The sequence below is a fragment of the Nuphar pumila genome, chromosome 14 (genome assembly GCF_984573655.1).
Source record: "Nuphar pumila chromosome 14, dmNupPumi1.hap1.1, whole genome shotgun sequence".
Taxonomy (NCBI): domain Eukaryota; kingdom Viridiplantae; phylum Streptophyta; class Magnoliopsida; order Nymphaeales; family Nymphaeaceae; genus Nuphar; species Nuphar pumila.
The window spans coordinates 90,069,071-90,089,268 of NC_143262.1; the positions used below are offsets into that span (position 1 = coordinate 90,069,071).

Consider the following 20,198-nt stretch of genomic DNA (forward strand, 5'->3'; position numbering starts at 1 on the left):
GACAAATAAGAAGACCCTCTTAAGACCTGGGTCCGAACCCAAAGGTCCGATTAACACATGGACCCGGGTATAGTTTGTGAAATTTTATACCAGACCCGGGTCTGACCCAAGTTCCGATTAAGACCTGCAATTTTTCAATGTAAAATGATAAAAAATTTTATTTTACCAGGTCGGGTTCATGTAGTTCTTATCAGGTCCGGTATAGTTTCTCTAAAGTAGAGTAGATTAGACGCAGGTCTGGACCCAATACCATACCCAAAAATCTGATCCTAGTCTGGTTCCACCTGGGTCCAAACCCAACCCAATCCATTGACATAAGCACCTAAGTTTGACCAGGATCAAGGTTTGACACCATCTTATAAGTCAAACACATTGCAAAGAATTTAAGGGAAAAAAATTGAAAATCTCTGTTCACACTCTAGTTCTCATATTCTAGTGACCGCACTTTTTCTTGTATCAGTTGGTGCAACCAAGCACCCCGTTTGAGGTGATTTCCATTTCCGTGCCCGTTGATTGAAGATTATGATATGCAAGCAATCCAAAAGGCCGAAATAGCAACCACAGATCAAGGAATTGACAAATGTTTCGACGGGCGCATGAGCAGCAAAATAAAAGTCCACCGTACCATAAGCTTTTCTATTTTTTAGTCGGTTTTTACTCAAAGAGTTGTTGCCCTGGTTTTCCTTGTCATTTGGACAAACTACTGTTTTGAATCCACAAAGGATCAAGGGTGTTCGTTTCCCATCTTCCAAGTATTACCCTTCACTAATTTTCTTCTGTACTTTTTTTTCTGCATTCTCATTTTATTGCTCATTATCTCAAAATTCAATTCCGGAACCTTGTTTGCCTTTGTCCTTGCACACTCTCGCAAAGAACCAAATTCAAAGTTGAAATAAAATCTCTGTCAATTCCTCTTTCATTTTTATAGCAAAAAAAAAAAAAAACTGACAGGAAAATAAATCGTAACATTGAGATGAGCAAAAGGCTCCTTGAACAAAGATTACAAACATAACCAACATTCTTCAACTAGACATCCCTCCAGCCAGGGCCTCCACAGAGATGCATGAACATGCCTGAAAAGAATTATATTACAGTGATGACTGAGAAATAGTTGTAATACCAAATTTTGTAGCAGCTGAAGCCTATGTAGCAGAGAAGACTTTCATAAATGCAAGATGGATGAATACATGGCAAAGTTGACTTCCCTCATTTCTAAGCTCAATTTTGTTCAAGCGCAACCGACAAATGCACATATCTCACTCCTCAATTATGTCAGATGGAGATGATCAAAGATGTGACAAAGGCATCATGGTGAAGGTTGAACTGCAAATAGTATCAGGGGATGAGGACAGTAGTGAAGATGGGTATCTGTGGGACATAGCTCCTTAGTAACCTTACATTAAAATTTAGGCCAAAATTGTTACAATTTCCAAGATGATTGGTCTTGAGATGCAACACAGCTCTCTTCATTCACGGGACAGAAGCTGCTGCCATCAAAAAAGGATGGTGAGGAGGTTACATGTTTTATTGCATTTCAACTGCAAATCACAGAAACAAGCAAACAATATTAAGAGAAAAAAGATTACCACATGACAAAAACCTTGAAAAAGGAAAGAGATACTTGGGACTAACAAGATATCCCATACAATCCCGATTAGTTACCCTATCCTCTCTGTATCACGCTGGGTGGTGGCTCTTCCTCTGGAACCTGAGGAAATATCACAATGACACCAAATATGTAAGTAAGCATTTAGCATATTGATAGTCACAAGTGAATGAAGCAAATGAGCCAAGTGGTATCATTGCTCTCAATAGCAGAGCCCCCACATCCGCTTTATGGAAATCTAAAATTGATACTCACACTAATATATTTCCAATAATTGAGAACATGTTTTAGAATTTGACCAATGTAGCATCACTAGGTACCTTCTGATATTTAAGACAAATATTCTTGCGTGGGTTCCCAAGAGGTCTTCCTTTCCAAGACGTGTGTTTATATTCACTTGTTTAAATGGAAAGAAGAAAACAAAAATGCATGCTTGAATAATTAATAAAAGAATCATTAGATTGAATAAATCTCAGTTTTTGAAGTATGAACTAGTTTGCCAGAAGATTGAACAAGAGCTTTTTTATCACTTCAATAACCAAAGTACAGGTTGTCCAGTTAAGTGATGTCCAAATAGACAAAATACCACTTATTCTAGAAATATGAAAATATGATTGCACACATTAAGAAAGCATATCAAAGGCAAGAAATGACATTTTCGATGTATTTTCATATTTCTTTTATTCTGTTATTTAACTATGGTTCTTCTATTCTTCCTTTCTTTCCTACATTTTGATAATCATTCTACCTTTTGAATTATTCTGAAATTTTCCTTTTCCAAAAGCTGAGATTTTCCCTAGATTTGTCTATAAAATAAAAATTATCCCAATAAATTGCCTCACTGACACATTGCCAAGATAATACTGGTGACTGATCCAAACACCTGTGTTACCCATGTATGACAGATACACTTGCAATTCAGAATTCCATTAACACATTTTTTTCCTGTTGCTGAGAAAACTGATAGGAAGCACACTGAGCTAAAACAGTGTTCATTTTAGCAATCAAGCATTCAAGCTACTAATCTACAAACATATTTACCTCTCCAACTTCCCAGTCCTCCTTTAACCAAATACTCAAATCCCTAGAAACAGTCGCCATGTCTTGGCTTCCGCTGCAGATAGAATCAGTGAAAAATAGTCACAAGTGCAGAAAGCTCTTCCATTCCATGTAAACTAAAATTCAGGTCATGTAGATATACATGCAACAATAACAGGAATAGTAAAAATGACAAAAACAGTACTAGATTTATAACTTACGAAGATGAAAATTTTGGAGTTGCTTGCCTAAAGTCAGCAAATCCATTATTAGCGATGGATATCCCATTGCCGGAAAATGGTGATGAAATTGAAGGAAATGGGCCACTGGTAGGTAAGGTTGATGCACTTCCAAATGGCTGAGTTGGACTTTGAGTTACAAATGGTCCTGCAGTAGCAAAAATAAGTATCTGGAAGACACATTTCCATATTCAAATTCTAAATCCCAAACTTGATGTTAAACAGCACAAAGATGGCCAGAATGATAATGTTAATCATCAACATAACAAAATGTGAAAGAAGCAGAAAAAAGAAAAGTAGGCGCCAGAAATTCCTGTCTATACCTCATCTCATATACCAGAAGCCAGTCACAAATAACAACTCATGAGGATACTTTTTTACATCTAACAATAGGGAGCCAGTCCAGTGGATAAATAATAGAGAAACTACCTGAGAGATGGCAGGTGCAGCAATACTTTCCCTTTTCTACATGCATTTTGATATTCAAGCTTAGGACAGCTCCCAGCTGGATTTAAACCCGAGACCTGTCAATTAAGATACTGCCCCTCTTATCTGGTCCAGTTATCTTATTAGACATGGTACTTTACAAAACTCCAATTAAATATGGCTATCCATCCCCTTATTTGTTGCGCTATTAGGAGCTGGTGGTTCAGAGTGAAGGGGGAAAACAGTAGGGATGGATCAGAGAGAGAGAGAGAGATGGAACTTGTTAATGGAGGGTGGTTGAAACATGTGTCTTCTCTTTTAGTAGGAGAGAAGAATCCTCTCACAATTCTTCAGAATTCTTCTTGACAAAAAGAAAATAACAGACCCTCCCCTCTCCCTTAATTAGACCAATCCCTAACTAGCCTTAAGACCCCCAAACCAAACTGATGTGAGCTGGGCCTAACTTGCACAAGCTTATTCGACTAAACTCAACCCATTTGCAATAGAAGTAGCTCCCATGAGCTGCCTTAATCCCAAGACTATACCCTTCTTCTTTTGGGAGGGGGGTGAGTTGGAAATGATTATTTAGTCAACTTGACAATAAAAAATATCTAGGCTTAATATATCAAACCATAAAACCTATTTGAAATAAATAGAAGAGGTTCCCTTGCAAAATTACCAACTTGCAAATACATGCTATGTTGAGAACCAACAATTTAAGTCCAAGATCTAGTCCCTTCAAGTCTGCAAGTTTCACACCATTATTAGGTTCAGCACAAAATTTGTACTGAGCTTCTGTTTGATTCATGAAGAATGCTTAGCTTCAATCTTAACCATCCTTTGGTTGTTCTAATCAAGTACAAGCTTGTAATAAAATTAATAATAGCAACTAGGGTGAACAAATTCTTTTGAGCTTTCTACTAAGGGTAGCTTAACCTAAGCATTCTCTGAAGTTGCAGCACTAAGAATTTATCCGACCATAAAACACCAGCCAGCTTTCATGTTATGGCAGTACCAGCTAAATAGAGAAATTGGATGGCTCAACCTATGATTTATATGGTTAAAGCTGCCATAATTAGCCATACAAAATTCTTACTGATTGATTGTCGCTTTAAATACAAAATATCTATGACAACACAGCTATCAAAACACATGGTGGCAAGTCTTCCATATCATGGCAATTCCAGCTGAATAAAGAAAACAAATAACTTGATCGACAATTTTTCTATAGCCAAAAGCACCATCATCAACAACACATTTTAAATAGCCGTGGATCAAACAATGGGAAACCAACTATGTTTGACTTGAAATATGCAGAAAACTGAAACTTCAATCATCAGCCTCATGTCATAAAAACAAGCACTGGTGGTGTCAACAGTATGGTTGTTAATGTAAAGTAGAGACTTCAAACAATAACGTTAACAAATGTACAAAGAGCCACTATGGGCACACTCACAAAGACCACTAAGGGCACACACCAAAGAAGGCTCACAATATAAAAATAATAATATTTTTATTAATTCACAAAAGTATGCAAGATGAATACTTACAAGGAGGGGGAGATCCCCTATATATACTACAAGAGAGAGGGACTACTAGCCGTTGGAGCTTGTCCAATGGCTAGATTATCCAGCCGTTGGACTAGCTCCAATGGCTAGTTAACTTTGAGTTTACCAAAATAAAAAATAACAAAGATAAAAAATTACAAGAATACAAAATATATACAATATATATAATGTATATATGTATACATGTACATGTATACACATAAGTATGTATACATATAGATACACATATATAGTATATATACATTATATATGTACATTTTAACAGTTCAATGTACCAAACCAATATTACCTGATGCTGTATTACTCATATTGAAACCAAAAGATGTTTGAGCAGAAATGCCAAATGGACTAGGTTGAACAAACATGTTACTTCCCATGATCCTGCCAAATGGAAAAACAAATTATGAAAATGTTAAAATGATGAAGCAACTAAAGAACCCATAATCTAAATGAGCATCCTCTAAAGCAATGTTGCAATCATAGTCACAGATATCGGCTCTATTTTCAAAATATCGCGATATTATCACGTTCTAAATTCAGCAAACGATAATATAGGTAAAATATAGTGATATTTTGAAAATATCGCCAAATTGATATTATTGCAATATTATCAATTAGTTTTACTTTTCTTATTTATTTTTTACATTTTAAATATGCTTTTCTTTTTTTCTTTTGCATTTTTTACTTATTTCATTTATTATTTATGTATTTTTTGTCTAAACAATATATTTTCTTATTTTTGTTATTTTTAAATTTTTTAAGCCCTAAGATTTTTCCGAGATTTATCACAAAACCTATAATATCACGAGAAATAGCCTCGCCGAGATATAGCAGATATCGATATTTGTGACTATGGTTGCAATTATCGTATCGGAACCCATACAAGAAAGGTTGGTGCTATGGGTGCATCATACTGTATTGTATCGTATCGTAAGATACGAAAAAAGCCTCCATTTAAAAAATCAAAAAATAAAAAAGTACACCAAAATCAGAATTCTTCTCAAAAAACAAATAATTTTGGACAAAATCATAGAATGAAATAGAAAGAAAAAAAAATCAAATTTAAGCATTATGAACAGTTAAACATAAACATGTACTACTATAACATGTGAAATGATATTGTAACAAACTAACTAACAAAACAAAAGATTTACTATTAAAACTGACATTAGATAATAAACAAAAGAAAAAGGTTTTGAATAAACAAACTATAACAATCACATAATTCAAATTTAAAATAACTATAAAAATTAAAAATATGACCACAAAGAGAAATAAAATACATTTAAGTAGTCAAAATTGATCATGAATAAATATATAACAATTTTCAAATATAAAAGCTATAATTACGATGTTATAACATTATATCCATTACATATATCAAAAGAGTCTAAAATTAAACATTAAAAAGTACAAAAAGAAGTAATGTCATTTCATTAGTAAGCATTAAAAAAAAGTTTCATAAGTTGGGTGTACGGCAGTGGGCAGGGGGGACCTCAAGGGTTTTACCTAGGGGTGGTAATCGGGTCGGGTTGGCGGGTCGTGTCGGCGGGTTGGCGGGTCAGCATACCTCAACACGAACCCGACCCGTTTATTAAACGGGTCGGCTGTGGCAAACACGAACCCGACCCATTTATTAAACGGTTAACCCGTTTCATAAATGGGTCGGGTCGGGTAAACAGGTTGGCGGGCGGGTCGGGTACGAGTAAACGGACGGGTCGGGGTCGGGTAAACGGGTTGGCGGGGCGGGTTTAGGTAAACGGGTTGACCCGCCCGCCTAACCCGTTTATTAAACGGGTCAGCCGGGTTGGCGGGTTGGCATACCCCTAACACGAACTCGACCCGTTTAATAAACTGGTTAGGCAGGTCGACTCGTTTACGACACAAACCCGTTTAAGCCAAACCCGAACCCGGCTAAGAAGCGGGTTGGCGGGTCGTGTCAGATTTTGCCACCCCTAGTTTTACCAACCGGAGGCCAGCCAATGTGAGGTTGGTGATGGGGGGTTTTCCCCTTGGATTATCCAAAAAAATAATAATAACCAAAATAAGCACAAAAGTTGAATAATGTGTGTTCTTCCATAATAATACTTCTCTCATTTCTTGACTTCACTAATCACAACAAATAAAAAAATATCTTTTTGTTCCCATAGGTTATGAAATAAGTGAATAGGACTCTACTAAAGCCTTATTTATATAAAAAGATGTCACTAAAAGTGAAAAGAAACCAAAATAAATTACCCAAAAAATTTTGACAAAAAAATATGAAAAAGGTTGTATTTTACAATATGGCATGTATCATATGATTGAAAAGAAGTCGTCATTATGTATATGCAGGACCCGACCCGATCTATATACTGGATCGGGTCCAGACCCAATCAATGTATAATGTAAATTACAATGTTATTAAGGGGTATTTTTGTACCCTAGAATTACATACTCAATATATTAATAGATTCACAAGGTCTGACGCCCTCTCTCTCTCTCTCTCTCTCTCTCTCTCTCTCTCTCTCTCTCTCTCTCTCTCTCTCGATGACAGGTCTCTGTAGAGATCAAGGACCCCTTTCTCACATGGTATCAGAGCAGCGTGACGTCTGGGAGTGAAGAGCTGCCTCGTTTTCATCCCATCAACATGAAAGTCGATAGGCGCGTGGATCTGACTAAGTCTGGGTGTGAAAAGCTCAATTTTGGTTTCACGGTGACAGGCACGTGAATATGTGAAAAACTCGACCTCCTGTGTTTCTCGGTCACAGGTCGTTCTTCTCTCTTTGTCAACTTATTCACCTTTAATCTGAAATCATACCTCTGTTTTTACTTCGGATCATTGTGGTTCTTATGTTTTTCTACAATCTGTGCTTCTGAAATCTCTGATAACCTCTACTGTTTCGTGGGTTCTGAAATCACTTTTGATCGCATTTTCTGAAATCGCATTATTCTTTTTCTGTTTTTCTCTTTCTGTTTGCCGAGTACAACCACGTGAAATTGATCCAACACGTGAACTTGTTTCTCCTGCTTTTTTGTTAGCCGAGACATGCTTCTACTATATGTTAGTCGAGTGCTCTGTTAGCCGAATCCAGCCACGTGAAATTGATTCTTTCTGTTAGCGAAGCCCAGCCACGTGATTTTGATCAAACACGTGAAGCTGATTAGCCGAGCCCTCTATTTTGTCTCTCATACCTAAGTGTCAATTCAGGTTTTCTCTCAAATGGATTTCACTCATGTGCAGTCATGTCTGTCCTCCAGCTTTCTCGATCAACTAGTCTCTGAAAAACAGAATAACTCAAATTTCTTAACCTGGAAAGGACAGATCATCCCATTTATAAAGAGTCAGGACCTCTCTGGTCATCTAGATGGATCGGTTCCACCGCCTCCAGAATTCATTTCGCAGGAAAAAGCGGACGATAAAGGAGAACAATCTATTGTTCTTCATAAGAATCCAAAATATGTTGCTTGGATGAAGAGGGATCAATCGCTAGTGGCATACATCACTTCAACTCTCTCACATAAGGTCCTTGTTGCCCTTCCTGATGATTGTTCGGCCAAAGAACTGTGGGACAAGTTAGTTCAAACATATTCACAAATTTCTGAGGCAAGAATTATGTTTCTTAAGCGAGAATTTCAAATGCTGAAGAAAGATTTCATGTCTATTATGGAATACCTGAACAAAATGAAAGGCATCACAGACCAGCTGGCTATTGTTGGGTGTCTTGTCAGTGAAAAATATAAAGTGCAACAAACCTTGAGTGGATTAGGGTCAAACCATCATGTTATGACGACAACCTTACTATGTTTACCAGAACTTCCAAAGTTTAAAAATCTTCGTGCGAAATTATTACAATATGAAATGACTTAAAGGATCTTCTGAAGATTCTCATGGACATTCAGGAACCCAAGATGTGCTAGTTACGGGAATGAGTTATGGTCAAGGACGAGGAAGTTTCTTTCGAGGAAAGGAAGGCCAAGGGAGAAATACCTATGGAGGTCGTGGTATACTTCCAACACCCAATATACAAGGACAAAGACCCATTCCCACCTATTTTCTATGCAACAAGAAAGGGCACATTAAAGCAAATTGCTGGTTTAATCCTCAAAACAAAGGGAAAGCCCTACAAGCAAAGACTAGGAAGGATGGAGAAGTAAAGGAGTTGTTGGCAGCCTTGGCAGTATTGAATATGAAGCAAAATGACAAAGGCATTTGGTATGTAGACTCCGGAGCAGCTACTCATGTCACGGGTGATGTAGGTAAACTCTTGACTCTTACACCTTATGTTGGTAAGAATAGCATAGTCACAGGAGATGGATCTCATCACTCTATCTCACATATTGGAAATGCCATTATACCCATGTCAAAGTCCTCTCTTAATCTTCCAAGTGTCATCCATGCACCTAATATTCAAAAGAACATTGTTTCTGTCTCAAAACTTGTTGTTGATGTTAATGCTTCAGTTGAATTTAATCCCTCTTCTGTTTATGTCAAGGATCTTCGCACGAGGAAGACATTTGCTAAAGGAAAACGATGGGGCAACATGTACATCTTTCAAGAAGATCCTTCCTCTGTTCATTCCGACTATTCATCCTTGAAGTCTCACCAACGTCAATTCTTTGATCCTGATTTTGTGTTTACTATTTCTGAATGTAATAGGCCAAGACTTTGGCACAGTCGTCTTGGCCATTGTGGTCGCCATTTTATTGAAAAACTTGTCTTGAATAATCTCATTCCTAAGTCCATTCTGAGTTCAGAGGTCATTGATACAAAGTGTTCTAGTTGTCATTTATGTAAGAGTCATGTTTTACCATTCGCTTCCATTAATAAAAGAGCTTCAAGGCCATTTGAGGTCATTTGTTCAGATGTCTGGGGTCCTGCCCCAATTACTTCTCTTTCTGGTAGTAAATATTATCTTATTTTCATTGATAGTTACTCGCGTTATACTTTGATATTTTTTATGAAGCACAAATCAGAAGTCTTTGGATTGTTCCAGAGATTTCATTCTTTTGTTCAAAATCATTTCTCTACCAACATTCTCAATTTCCAGTGTGATGGAGGAGGTGAATTCTCCTCGAATGACTTTGTTAGTTTCCTTCAACATAATGGGATAAAGAGAAGAGTGTCTTGCCCGCATACACCTCAACAAAATGGGATTGCTGAGAGGAAGCATCGACATATTGTTGAGACTGCAATGAGCATGATGCACGGGAACAATCTCCATGTATCATTATGGACTGAGGCTTTTCACTCCACAGTTCATGTGATAAATCGACTGCCCATGAGTATCTTAGAAAATAAGTCACCATATTTATCTCTATTTGGCATACAAACTGATTATCATGAATTACGTGTGTTTGGGTTTGTTTGCTATGTTCACATTGACAGCTCACTAAGGCACAAGTTCAAAGATACAGCCTTAAAATGCAGGTTTATAGGATATGCAGAAGACTACAAAGGGTACAGGTGCTATGATCCCCTGAGTAAGAGTGCCAAAATATCGAGAAATGCTATGTCACATGGGTGCGGGTGCGGGTGCGGGTGCGGGTGCGGGTGCGACACGGGTGCGGCGCAATTCCAAAAAATTTGGACACGGGGACTCGGCTATATATATATATATATATATTAAAAAATATATATTATAAATATATATATTTTAAATATTATAATTATATATATAACAATAAATTAACACATAAAGATTGTAAATTTTAAAGCAAAAAAAAAGCAATTCTTAACAACACAAACTTACCAAAATATAACACATAAAGAAGCTTGTGAGTGTGATAAACAACAAAACTTATCATAAATCTGCCTCATCGTCTGAATTAGAAGGAAGAACAGGATCGAGGTAGTCCATGTTGAGAGTATGTAAATTATGTTCTCCCTCCAAGTCAAAATCTTCTGGATTTACATCCCAATTCTTGGATGGTCCACAACTGCATCAAAAAATCACTATATTAGTATCTAACTTAAAACTTTGAATACAAATATGAAATATTTAAATACAAACTTTGAATACAAAGAAAAAAAAGTACCTATACTCTTCTTTGGTGCGGCGAGAAATTAATCGTAGATTTGAGTGAACATATACCAAATCCTCTGCTCTTTTACTAGTGAGTTTGTTTCTTTTAATGTTGTGAATTTGAGCATATGTACTCCAATTTCTTTCACAACAAGATGATGTAGCAGGTTGGGATAACAACTTCATTGCAAGACGTTGCAGATTTGGTGTCTCTGATCCATATGTTGCCCAACAATTAAGGGGATCTTCCTCGTCCCTTGCCACAAGTGCTGCTAAAGAATCAAATCTTCCAGTAGAAAACTTGTCAAACTCACTATTTACAACCTTAAACATGTGAGGATCATTAAAAACTCTTCCCAAATATATCATTCTATTTCTTGATATCTCAGGATCTTCATTTGGAGAAACACGACCAACACCTGCTGTCAACCATTTTTTTGCATAGTATTTTGGATTGAGAGAATGTGCCATGCAAGGGTGTATTGCTTTTATCCCATCTTCTCACTAAAACTGAATGTACATGATTGTAAAATTCTGAATCATCAAGTGCAATATCTTTCTTCTCATGTTTAAAAATGATACTTTGAACTTTTTCAATCATATTGTCCCACATTTCATAAATTCTATGAAGCATGGGTACATCTCTGTCAACTTCTCTCAGCATTTCCCAAATAGGCTCTGTAAATTCAACAAAATATGTAATTTTATCCCACCAAAAATCATCACAGATGCATTTTTTGATAGCTTGAGCCTTGACATCATCTTCAGTACGATAAAAATCCCAATCTTGATCAGCCTTGACATCATCTTGTATTGTTTTATTGCTTTCCATCTTTCTTTTCTTTAAAAGCTCTTCTTGTGTATCACTAGCAGTAGGAAAAGACAAATTAATCGAATCGCTTTTCATCTCTGCAATTTTCTTCTTTTCAGCTTCCTCTTGTTCTTTTTTTAATTGCTTTAACATGTCTTTGTCAACCCCAGAACATGCCCTAATTCCTTGACCACGAATATGCAAAAGATGTGCTTTCACACGCGTATAAGAACCTGTGAAAACAGTCTTACATAGATTACAATGAAACTGCACATTCCCACCACCACCACTACTAGCTTTTATCCCTTTTGTCACAAGTCTCCAAAGTGGTTGAGAAACATCTAATTCAGGGTTAGAACTTGAACCAAATGTATTGACACTACCGCTAGAACTCGCCATTATATCTGAAAAGTGAAAACTGAAAAGAAAATAATTAAATAAGTAAATAAAATAAAGTTAATAAAACAGGGAATATTGGAGGGGCCGAGCCCCTCTTCTGCGAGCAGAGGGTGCAGGGAGGGGGGGCGAGCCCCTCCTCTGCGAGCAGAGGGTGCAGGGAGGGGCCGAGCCCCTCCTCTGCGAGCAGAGGGTGCAGGGAGGGGCCGAGCCCCTCCCCTGCGAGCAGAGGGTGCAGGGAGGGGGGCCGAGCCCCTCTTCTGCGTGCAAAGGGTGCAGGGAGGGGGGCCGAGCCCCTCCTCTGCGAGCAGATGGTGCAGGGAGGGGCCGAGCCCCTCCCCTGCGAGCAGAGGGTGCAGGGAGGGGCCGAGCCCCTTCCCTGCGAGCAGAGGGTGCAGGGAGGGGCCGAGCCCCTCCCCTGCGAGCCGAGGGTGCAGGGAGGGGGGCCGAGCCCCTCCCCTGCGAGCAGATGGTGCAGGGAGGGGAGCCGAGCCCCTCCTCTGCGAGCAGATGGTGCAGGGAGGGGCCGAGCCCCTCCCCTGCGAGCAGAGGGTGCAGGGAGGGGCCGAGCCCCTCCCCTGCGAGCAGAGGATGCAGGGAGGGGGGCCGAGCCCCTCCCCTGCGAATCGAGGGTGCAGGGAGGGGGGCCGAGCCCCTCCCCTGCGAGCAGAGGCTGCAGGGAGGGGCCGAGCCCCTCCCCTGCGAGCAGAGGGTGCAGGGAGGGGCCGAGCCCCTCCCCTGCGAGCCGAGGGTGCAGGGAGGGGGGCCGAGCCCCTCCCCTGCGAGCAGATGGTGCAGGGAGGGGGGCCGAGCCCCTCCTCTGCGAGCAGATGGTGCAGGGAGGGGCCGAGCCCCTCCCCTGCGAGCAGAGGGTGCAGGGAGGGGGGCCGAGCCCCTCCCCTGCGAATCGAGGGTGCAGGGAGGGGGGCCGAGCCCCTCCCCTGCGAGCAGAGGGTGCAGGGAGGGGCCGAGCCCCTCCCCTGCGAGCAGAGGGTGCAGGAAGGGGGGCCGAGCCCCTCCTCTGCGAGCAGAGGGTGCAGGGAGGGAGGCTACGAGCAGGGTCGACATACCTGACGGAGGAGGAACCGGTGGCTGCCTGTCGCCGGAGTTCGGATCGCCGGCGTGGTTGCAGGAGAAAGCTGCAGGGGCTGAGGGGGAGAGGCAAAATCGAGAGGGTAAGCCCCTCTCCCTGTCGATAAACCCCTTTTAGGGTTCGGCTGCCAAAAAAAAATTGGATCTGGGTCGGGTTTGGACCCGACCCGACCCGGATCCAAAACAAAATTGAAAACTCGAACTGGACAATTTTGGACTCGGTCAAAGTTGACCGAGTCCAAAATGTGGTCGGACTCGGCCCGGACTCGTTGACCGAGTCCGGGCCGAGTCCAAAGCCGCACCCGAGTCCGTGCGTGTCGACGCGGGTGCGGCAACCCTTTAGCCGAGTCCGTGTGACATAGGAGAAATGTAGTTTTCGATGAAATGAACTTTGATGAGCAACCTGCTAATTCAAGCCTTCATGTTGATAACTCAAGCCCCATCGTTGAGGTATACTACCCATGGTTAAATTCAGAACTCTTTTCCAATGGTAAAGCAGACTGACCAACAAACTGCAGTCAGAAGGAGACACATGAGGAATCAGGCAATGAAACTCAAACGGAAGAGACTGTTACACAAGACTTGGAGCCAACAAGGTATAAGGGTGTTGTGTACACTCGGCGAGACAAAGAGCCCTCATTCATTCCTTGTACAACTACAAATCCATCTAATCCCGCTTCACAGATGATGGATATCAGAAGATCCTCACGGATTTGACATTCGCTTGACAGGTGGGTAAGTTATAAAAAAATTTCATTGGATTTTCAATTATTCTTGACATCCATAAGTAAAGAGGATGAGCCCCTCATGTTCTATCAAGCTGCGAGCTCTAGAAGATGGGTAGAAGCAATGAATGAAGAAATGGAGGCCTTACATGAATGTGGGACATGGGAGATTGTACCTAGACCACTAAACAGAAATGTTGTTGGGTCAAAATGGGTGTACAAGATAAAGTATAAACCAGATGGGAGCATCGAAAGGTACAAGGCTAGACTTGTAGCAAAGGGATTCACACAAGAGGAAGGACAGGACTTTGATTAAACTTTTAGTCCTGTAGATAAAATGGGGACCATTCGCATCGTGTTGAGTCTAGCCATTGAACATGGATGGACATCGAGCCAGATGGATGTAAAAAATGCATTTCTGCACGGGGATTTAAAAGAGGAGGTCTACATGGAACAACCTACTAGATATGCAGAACGAGACACCAAAAAATATGTATGAAAGTTAAAGAGAGCACGCTATAGTTTAAAACAAGCTTCTCGTTCCTGGTTCGACAACTTTTCTCTAGAGATACAAAAGCATGGCTTCTCTCGATCCCTTCTAGATCACTCATTATTTATTCACAATGAACAAGGCGTCACTATTCTTCTATTGATATATGTAGATGACATCATCATCACAGGGAACTGTAAAAGTCACATTGAGCAGGTGAAGAAGTTATTAAATCAAAGATTTAAGATGAAAGATTTGGGAGAGCTGCGATATTTTCTTGGGGTAGAAGTTGATAAAAGAAGTGATGCACTCACACTTACTCAACACAAATACACGTTGGACATTCTCAGCAGAGCAGGCATGACAGATTGTAAGCCGTTAACAACTCCAAGTGTCATTCATCAGAAACTGAGTTCAAAAGAAGGGGATATATATGGAGATCCCACTAAGTATCGCAGCTTAGTTGGCATGTTGCAATACCTGACTTTTACTAGACCTGATATAGTGTACTCGGTTAATCAGGTATCCCAGTTTATGCATGAACCTCGTATGTCACATATGGAGGCAGTCAAACGAATACTTCATTACCTGAAGGGTACAGTTGGTGATGGGCTGGTATACAAGAAAAGAGAATTAGATCCAGGCGGGGGCCATGAGATCGTCATTTATGTTAATGCTGATTGGGCGGGTGATCCAGATGAACGACGATCAATATCTGGTTATTGCAGCTTCATTGGATCAAACTTGGTATCCTGGAACAGTAGAAAACAAAAGGCGGTTGCTAGGTCAAGCACTGAGGCTGAATACAGATCGATGGTTGCTGCCACGGCTGAGGCTACATGGATAAGACATCTCCTAACAAAAATGGGAGAACTGATTGTTCAGTCACTGCTATTGTGTGACAATCAAAGTGCCATCAACATGTTCTTCAATCCCATCCATCATAGTCGAGCAAAGCATATTGAAATAGATCAACATTTTATTAGGAAAAAGGTTGAAGATAAAGAGATTGAGCCCATGTATGTGCCAACTGAAGAACAAGTTGTTGACATTCTCACTAAAGGGTTGACAAATGACAGATTTTGGTTTCTGAAAGGCAAGTTGTTCATGGTTCAGAACCATGCACAACTTGAGGGGGGCTGAAAAGAAGACGTCATTATGTATATGTAGGACCCGACCTGATCTATATACTGGATCGGGTCCAGACCCAATCAATGTATATGTTATTAAGGGGTATTTATGTACCCTAGAATTACATACTCAATATATTAATAGACTGAAAGGCGCAGCCACAAGGTCTCTCTCTCTCTCTCTCTCTCTCAGGTCTGTGTAGAGATCAAGGACCCCTTTCTCACAATGATATGGTACGATAATTGTGATACGGTCTAATACATTGTGTTTTTTATTAGGGGGTATCATAAGTGTTGAGAAATGTAATACATGTATCACTATTGTGCGTGATACCTCTCTCTCATGTACGCTTTATTATTTATAGGGTATTCTTGTGAATAATCCTTGCAAACAGTCAAGTTTTCAAATAACTTGATACTTCAAATACTCAAGACACAAAATAAATGAACAGTGTTTATAAGCTTTACACAACAAAAGAAGTGCAATAAATGCACAATGTTTATAAGCTTCACACCACAAAAGAAGTGCAATAAATGCATAGTGTATATAAGCTTAAGGAGACAACTCCTTACAGAAATACATTCCTTGAATGAGCTCACATAGCCCTTATTTATAAGCACTTAAAGAGACGTTGGGCTATTTCCAACGGCTCTTATTAGAGACACTGGGAATTAGCCCAACATCTACCTTTGAAACTGTGTACGACAGTCCACTCTGACTGTGTACAGAAGTATTACATAAAAGAACAAAAATAAGAAATGAAAAAAATTACAAAAATAAGAAAAAATAAAGAGGAATTACAATCATATTCAAAAACATGAATATGCATAAAATGTAAAAATGACTAAAATACCCCTACAAGTATCTTCTTTTATATATATAAAATATATATAAAAAATACATTGTCTTATGAATTACAATTTAACACCCCCCCCCCTCAAACTTAGGGCAAGATGACCGAAAGTTTGCCAAGGAGGAAATTGAACTGCGGAGCACACAAAGCTTTGGTGAAGAAATCTGCCAACTGATATTCTGAAGTTACAAATGGAAGATCTCTAACTCCTTTCAGATACACTTCCCGAACATAGTGACAGTCCATCTCAATGTGTTTAATCCGCTCATGAAAAGTATGATTTTTTGCAATGTATATTGCACTCTTGTTATCACAGTATAGCTTGGTGGGCCCTTCTATTGAGATCCTCATGTCTTCTAATAGTTGATGAATCCATACAATTTTCATGGTAGTAGTCGTCATGGCACGATATTCAGCTTATGTTGAGGATAGAGACACTTTTTGTTGCTTCTTATATCTCCAAAAATCAGTGAGTCTCCTAAAAACACACAAAAACCAGTGATGGAGTGACGGTTATTTGTGTCACCTCCCCAGTCAGAGTCAGTATAAGCAATTAATTTTAATTCAGAAGAAGAGGATAAGCATACTCCCTTGTTTAGTGTGCCCTTTATGTATCTCACAATCCGCAAGATGGCACTCATGTGAACTGATGTTGTTGCATGTTGGAACTGACTTATAGTATGAACTGCATGAGAGATATCTGGTCTAGTAATACTCAGATACATCAAAGATCCCACAAGCTGTCTGTAGGGGTTGGGATCGGAGAGAGGAATACCATCATCAATCTTCATTTTGGCTCCTACTATAGCAGGAGTTTCACAAACCTTATCATCCATAATACCTGACCTGTCAATAATCTCAGAAGCAAGCTTAGTTTGAGATAAAAAATACCCTCTATGAGTATGCTACTTCAATGCCCAAAAAATAAGTTAGAAATCCCAAATCAGACATTTCAAACCTGATTTTATGTTTTTAACCTCTTTAGAATAACTTTCGGTTATAAACATATCATCCACATATAAGAGCAGAATGACAATCCCTGCATTAGTTTTTCTAACAAATAAGGCAGTGTCAGTGAAACAGAAAGAAAAACCATTTTCTAACATTTCGGAGTTAAATCTATCATACCAAGCCTTGGGGGCTTGTTTTAAACCATAAAGTGTTTTTCGAAGGCGAAGCACTTTCCCTTTAGGAGTCTTCATTCCTAGTGGAGCATCTATATACACATCTTCATTCAGATCACCATTTAGGAAGGCGTTTTTAACATCCATTTGATAGATGTTCCATTTGTTGATTGAGACAATGGTAATGAGACATCGGACAGTGACCATTCGGGCCACAGGGGCAAAAGTTTCTTCATAGTCAATCTCGTATTCTTGACTATATCACTTTGCAACTAATCGAGCCTTATATCTCTCAAGAGATCCATCGCTCTTAGTTTTTACCTTAAATACCCATCTACACCCTATTGTTTTCTTACCCTTAGGAAGATCTTGGAACTCCCTGTTAATATATATATATATATATATATATATATATATATATATATATATATATATATATATATATATATATACATTCGTATATATATAAGTATATATATACATATATGTATATATATACATATTCCTTTTAGTAAAATACCCGATAGGGGTATTCTTGTAAAACTGCAAAATGTACTTTTTATATTTTTGCTTTTTCTTTTTCCTTTTTTCCTTTTTTTCTTTTTCTTTTTTGCTTTTTGTTTGAACCACAAGGGGCCCCACTCTTGTAGTTGTTGGGGCCCCAACGGTCAGATTTCTGACCGTTGGGGGCTCCCAACGACTACAAGAGTGGGCCCCCTTGTGTTCCCTTCTTGTGCTCTCCTCCTCTATAAATAGAGGAGGTGTTCCCCTCTTGAATGTATGGGTTTTTACACCCTTCTCTTCCTTTCTTCAATAAATCCAACTTATGACTTTAAGTCATTTTCTATATTTGTGAGTTGTGTGTGTGCACATTTGGTGTTTGTGTTCTTGGCTCTAGTAGTCACTCTTAAAGAGTGACCTTTTGCTCTATTGGTGCTTCCGCCTCTTGTCATTACACTCCCAAGTCTTTGCCCTGTTAAGAGCTGAAAGCTCACATTCCATTGCTTTCAGTCATTCATCATTCTTTTTGGCTTCTTCGAAGTTTCTGGGTTCTATATAGGAATGAATGGCGCTAAGGCAGGCTCTATGTTTAGGAGTAAACGAATCATATGAAATAAACCTAGAAGGCATCTTTCTACTTCTCTCAGTTCTTCGTAGGTTTTCATCATTTGTTGAATTGGACCCACTAGGTTCACTGAATTTTTCAATTGCACTCCTAAAATTGTTTCAACTCCGCCTGTGTAGTTATACACTGCCGGTCCCAAGCCCGGATAAAGGAGGAGGGTTGCGGTAGGCCTGTGACAGCCAGCATAAAAACTTTGTCATATCCTATGAAAATGAACCAATATGAGAATTTCGTTGGGGCGTTCCCTACTGAGCGACGCGCTGTACTCTCTAGGCCCGGAGGCAGTGATAAATGTGCAAGGGTTGCTAGGTCGTCGCCCAGAAGCGACGCGTCACACCGGCGCCCGGGTGTGGTGTCAAATAGGCAAGGGTTCCCTCACTTTGTTGGACGGGTGGGGGTAAAGAAGTTAGTCCAAGACCATAAAATTAGGTTAGCCACTTGGAACATAGGGTCTTTAACTGGTAAGTTGGTAGAGTTAGTAGATGTTATGTGTAGGAGAAAGATTGATATTTTATGTCTTCAAGAGACCAAATGGGTAGGTGAGAAAGCTAAAGTGATAGAACCTTGGGGATATAAGATTTGGTATACAGGAATAAATAGGAATAGGAATGGAGTAGGGATTGTTATGAGTCGTCAGTTTATAGATAATGTAGTTGAGGTCCGTAGGAAGGGTGATAGAATTTTACTTATTAAATTAGTATTAGGTACGGATATTATTAATATTATTAGTGTTTATGCACCTCAAGTAGGTTTAGATGATTCCATTAAGCATCAATTTTGGGAAGATTTAGATGGAGTAGTACAAGAGACATCCTATGGAGAAAAGCTTTTCATCGGCGGTGACCTTAATGGACATGTAGGCATTAGTAGGGATGGATTTGAGAATATCCATGGAGGCTATGGTATAGGAGAAAGAAATGAAAATGGAGAAAGGATTTTAGATTTTTGTTTGTCCTATGATATGATCTTGGAGACTTCTCCATTCCTTTTCATGAGATAAATCGTGACTTCATGCGCAAGATTCAAAAGAAAGAAATTGCAGAGGCTTTGAAGAAAATGAAATCAAGAAGGGCAGTTGGCCCAGATGGTATACCTATCGAGGCTTGGAAATGCTTGGGAGAGAAAGGTTTAGAATGGTTGACAAATCTTTTTAACTTGATTTGGCGAACAAATAAGATGCCTAATGAGTGGAGGAAGAGTACTTTGGTGCCTTTATATAAGAATAAGGGTGATATACAAGATTGCACAAACTATCGTGGTATAAAACTCATGAGTCATACTATGAAACTTTGGGAGAGGGTGATTGAGTCTAGGTTGAGGAAGGTTGTCATGATATCGGAGAATCAATTTGGTTTTATGCCTGGAAGATCAACTATGGAAGCTATACATCTTCTTAGACAACTTATTGAAAGATATAGAGAGAGGAACAAAGATTTGCATATGGTTTTTATTGATTTAGAGAAGGCATACGATAGAGTACCTAGGGACGTTCTCTGGTGGACAATGATGAAGAAAGGTGTTTCTCTCAAGTACATTAGTATAATTAAAGATATGTATGAAGGAGTAGT

The 20,198-nt window shown here is 39.4% G+C and overlaps 1 protein-coding gene across 4 annotated transcripts in view; it reads right to left on the minus strand.

Annotated features, from left to right (window-relative positions):
- Positions 1–974: 974 nt before the first annotated feature.
- LOC149817364 (Zinc finger C-x8-C-x5-C-x3-H type family protein) overlaps positions 975–20,198 on the minus strand; it is a 41,979-nt gene continuing 22,755 nt past the window's right edge. The window contains exons 7-11 of one of the 4 annotated variants that reach the window (XR_016427684.1): positions 5,167–5,258; positions 2,866–3,031; positions 2,648–2,720; positions 1,587–1,708; positions 975–1,484 (exon numbers count right to left, since the gene is read on the minus strand). Coding sequence is in view for 2 of the 4 variants with exons in the window: in XM_089987725.1 (XP_089843851.1) it covers positions 1,664–1,708; positions 2,648–2,720; positions 2,866–3,031; positions 5,167–5,258 (376 nt within the window). In the remaining 2 variants the exon portion in view is untranslated. Of the gene's footprint in view, positions 1,539–1,586; positions 1,709–2,647; positions 2,721–2,865; positions 3,032–5,166; positions 5,259–20,198 lie in introns of all 4 variants that reach the window. The other 3 variants (XR_016427683.1, XM_089987725.1, XM_089987724.1) reach the window with 3 other exon arrangements.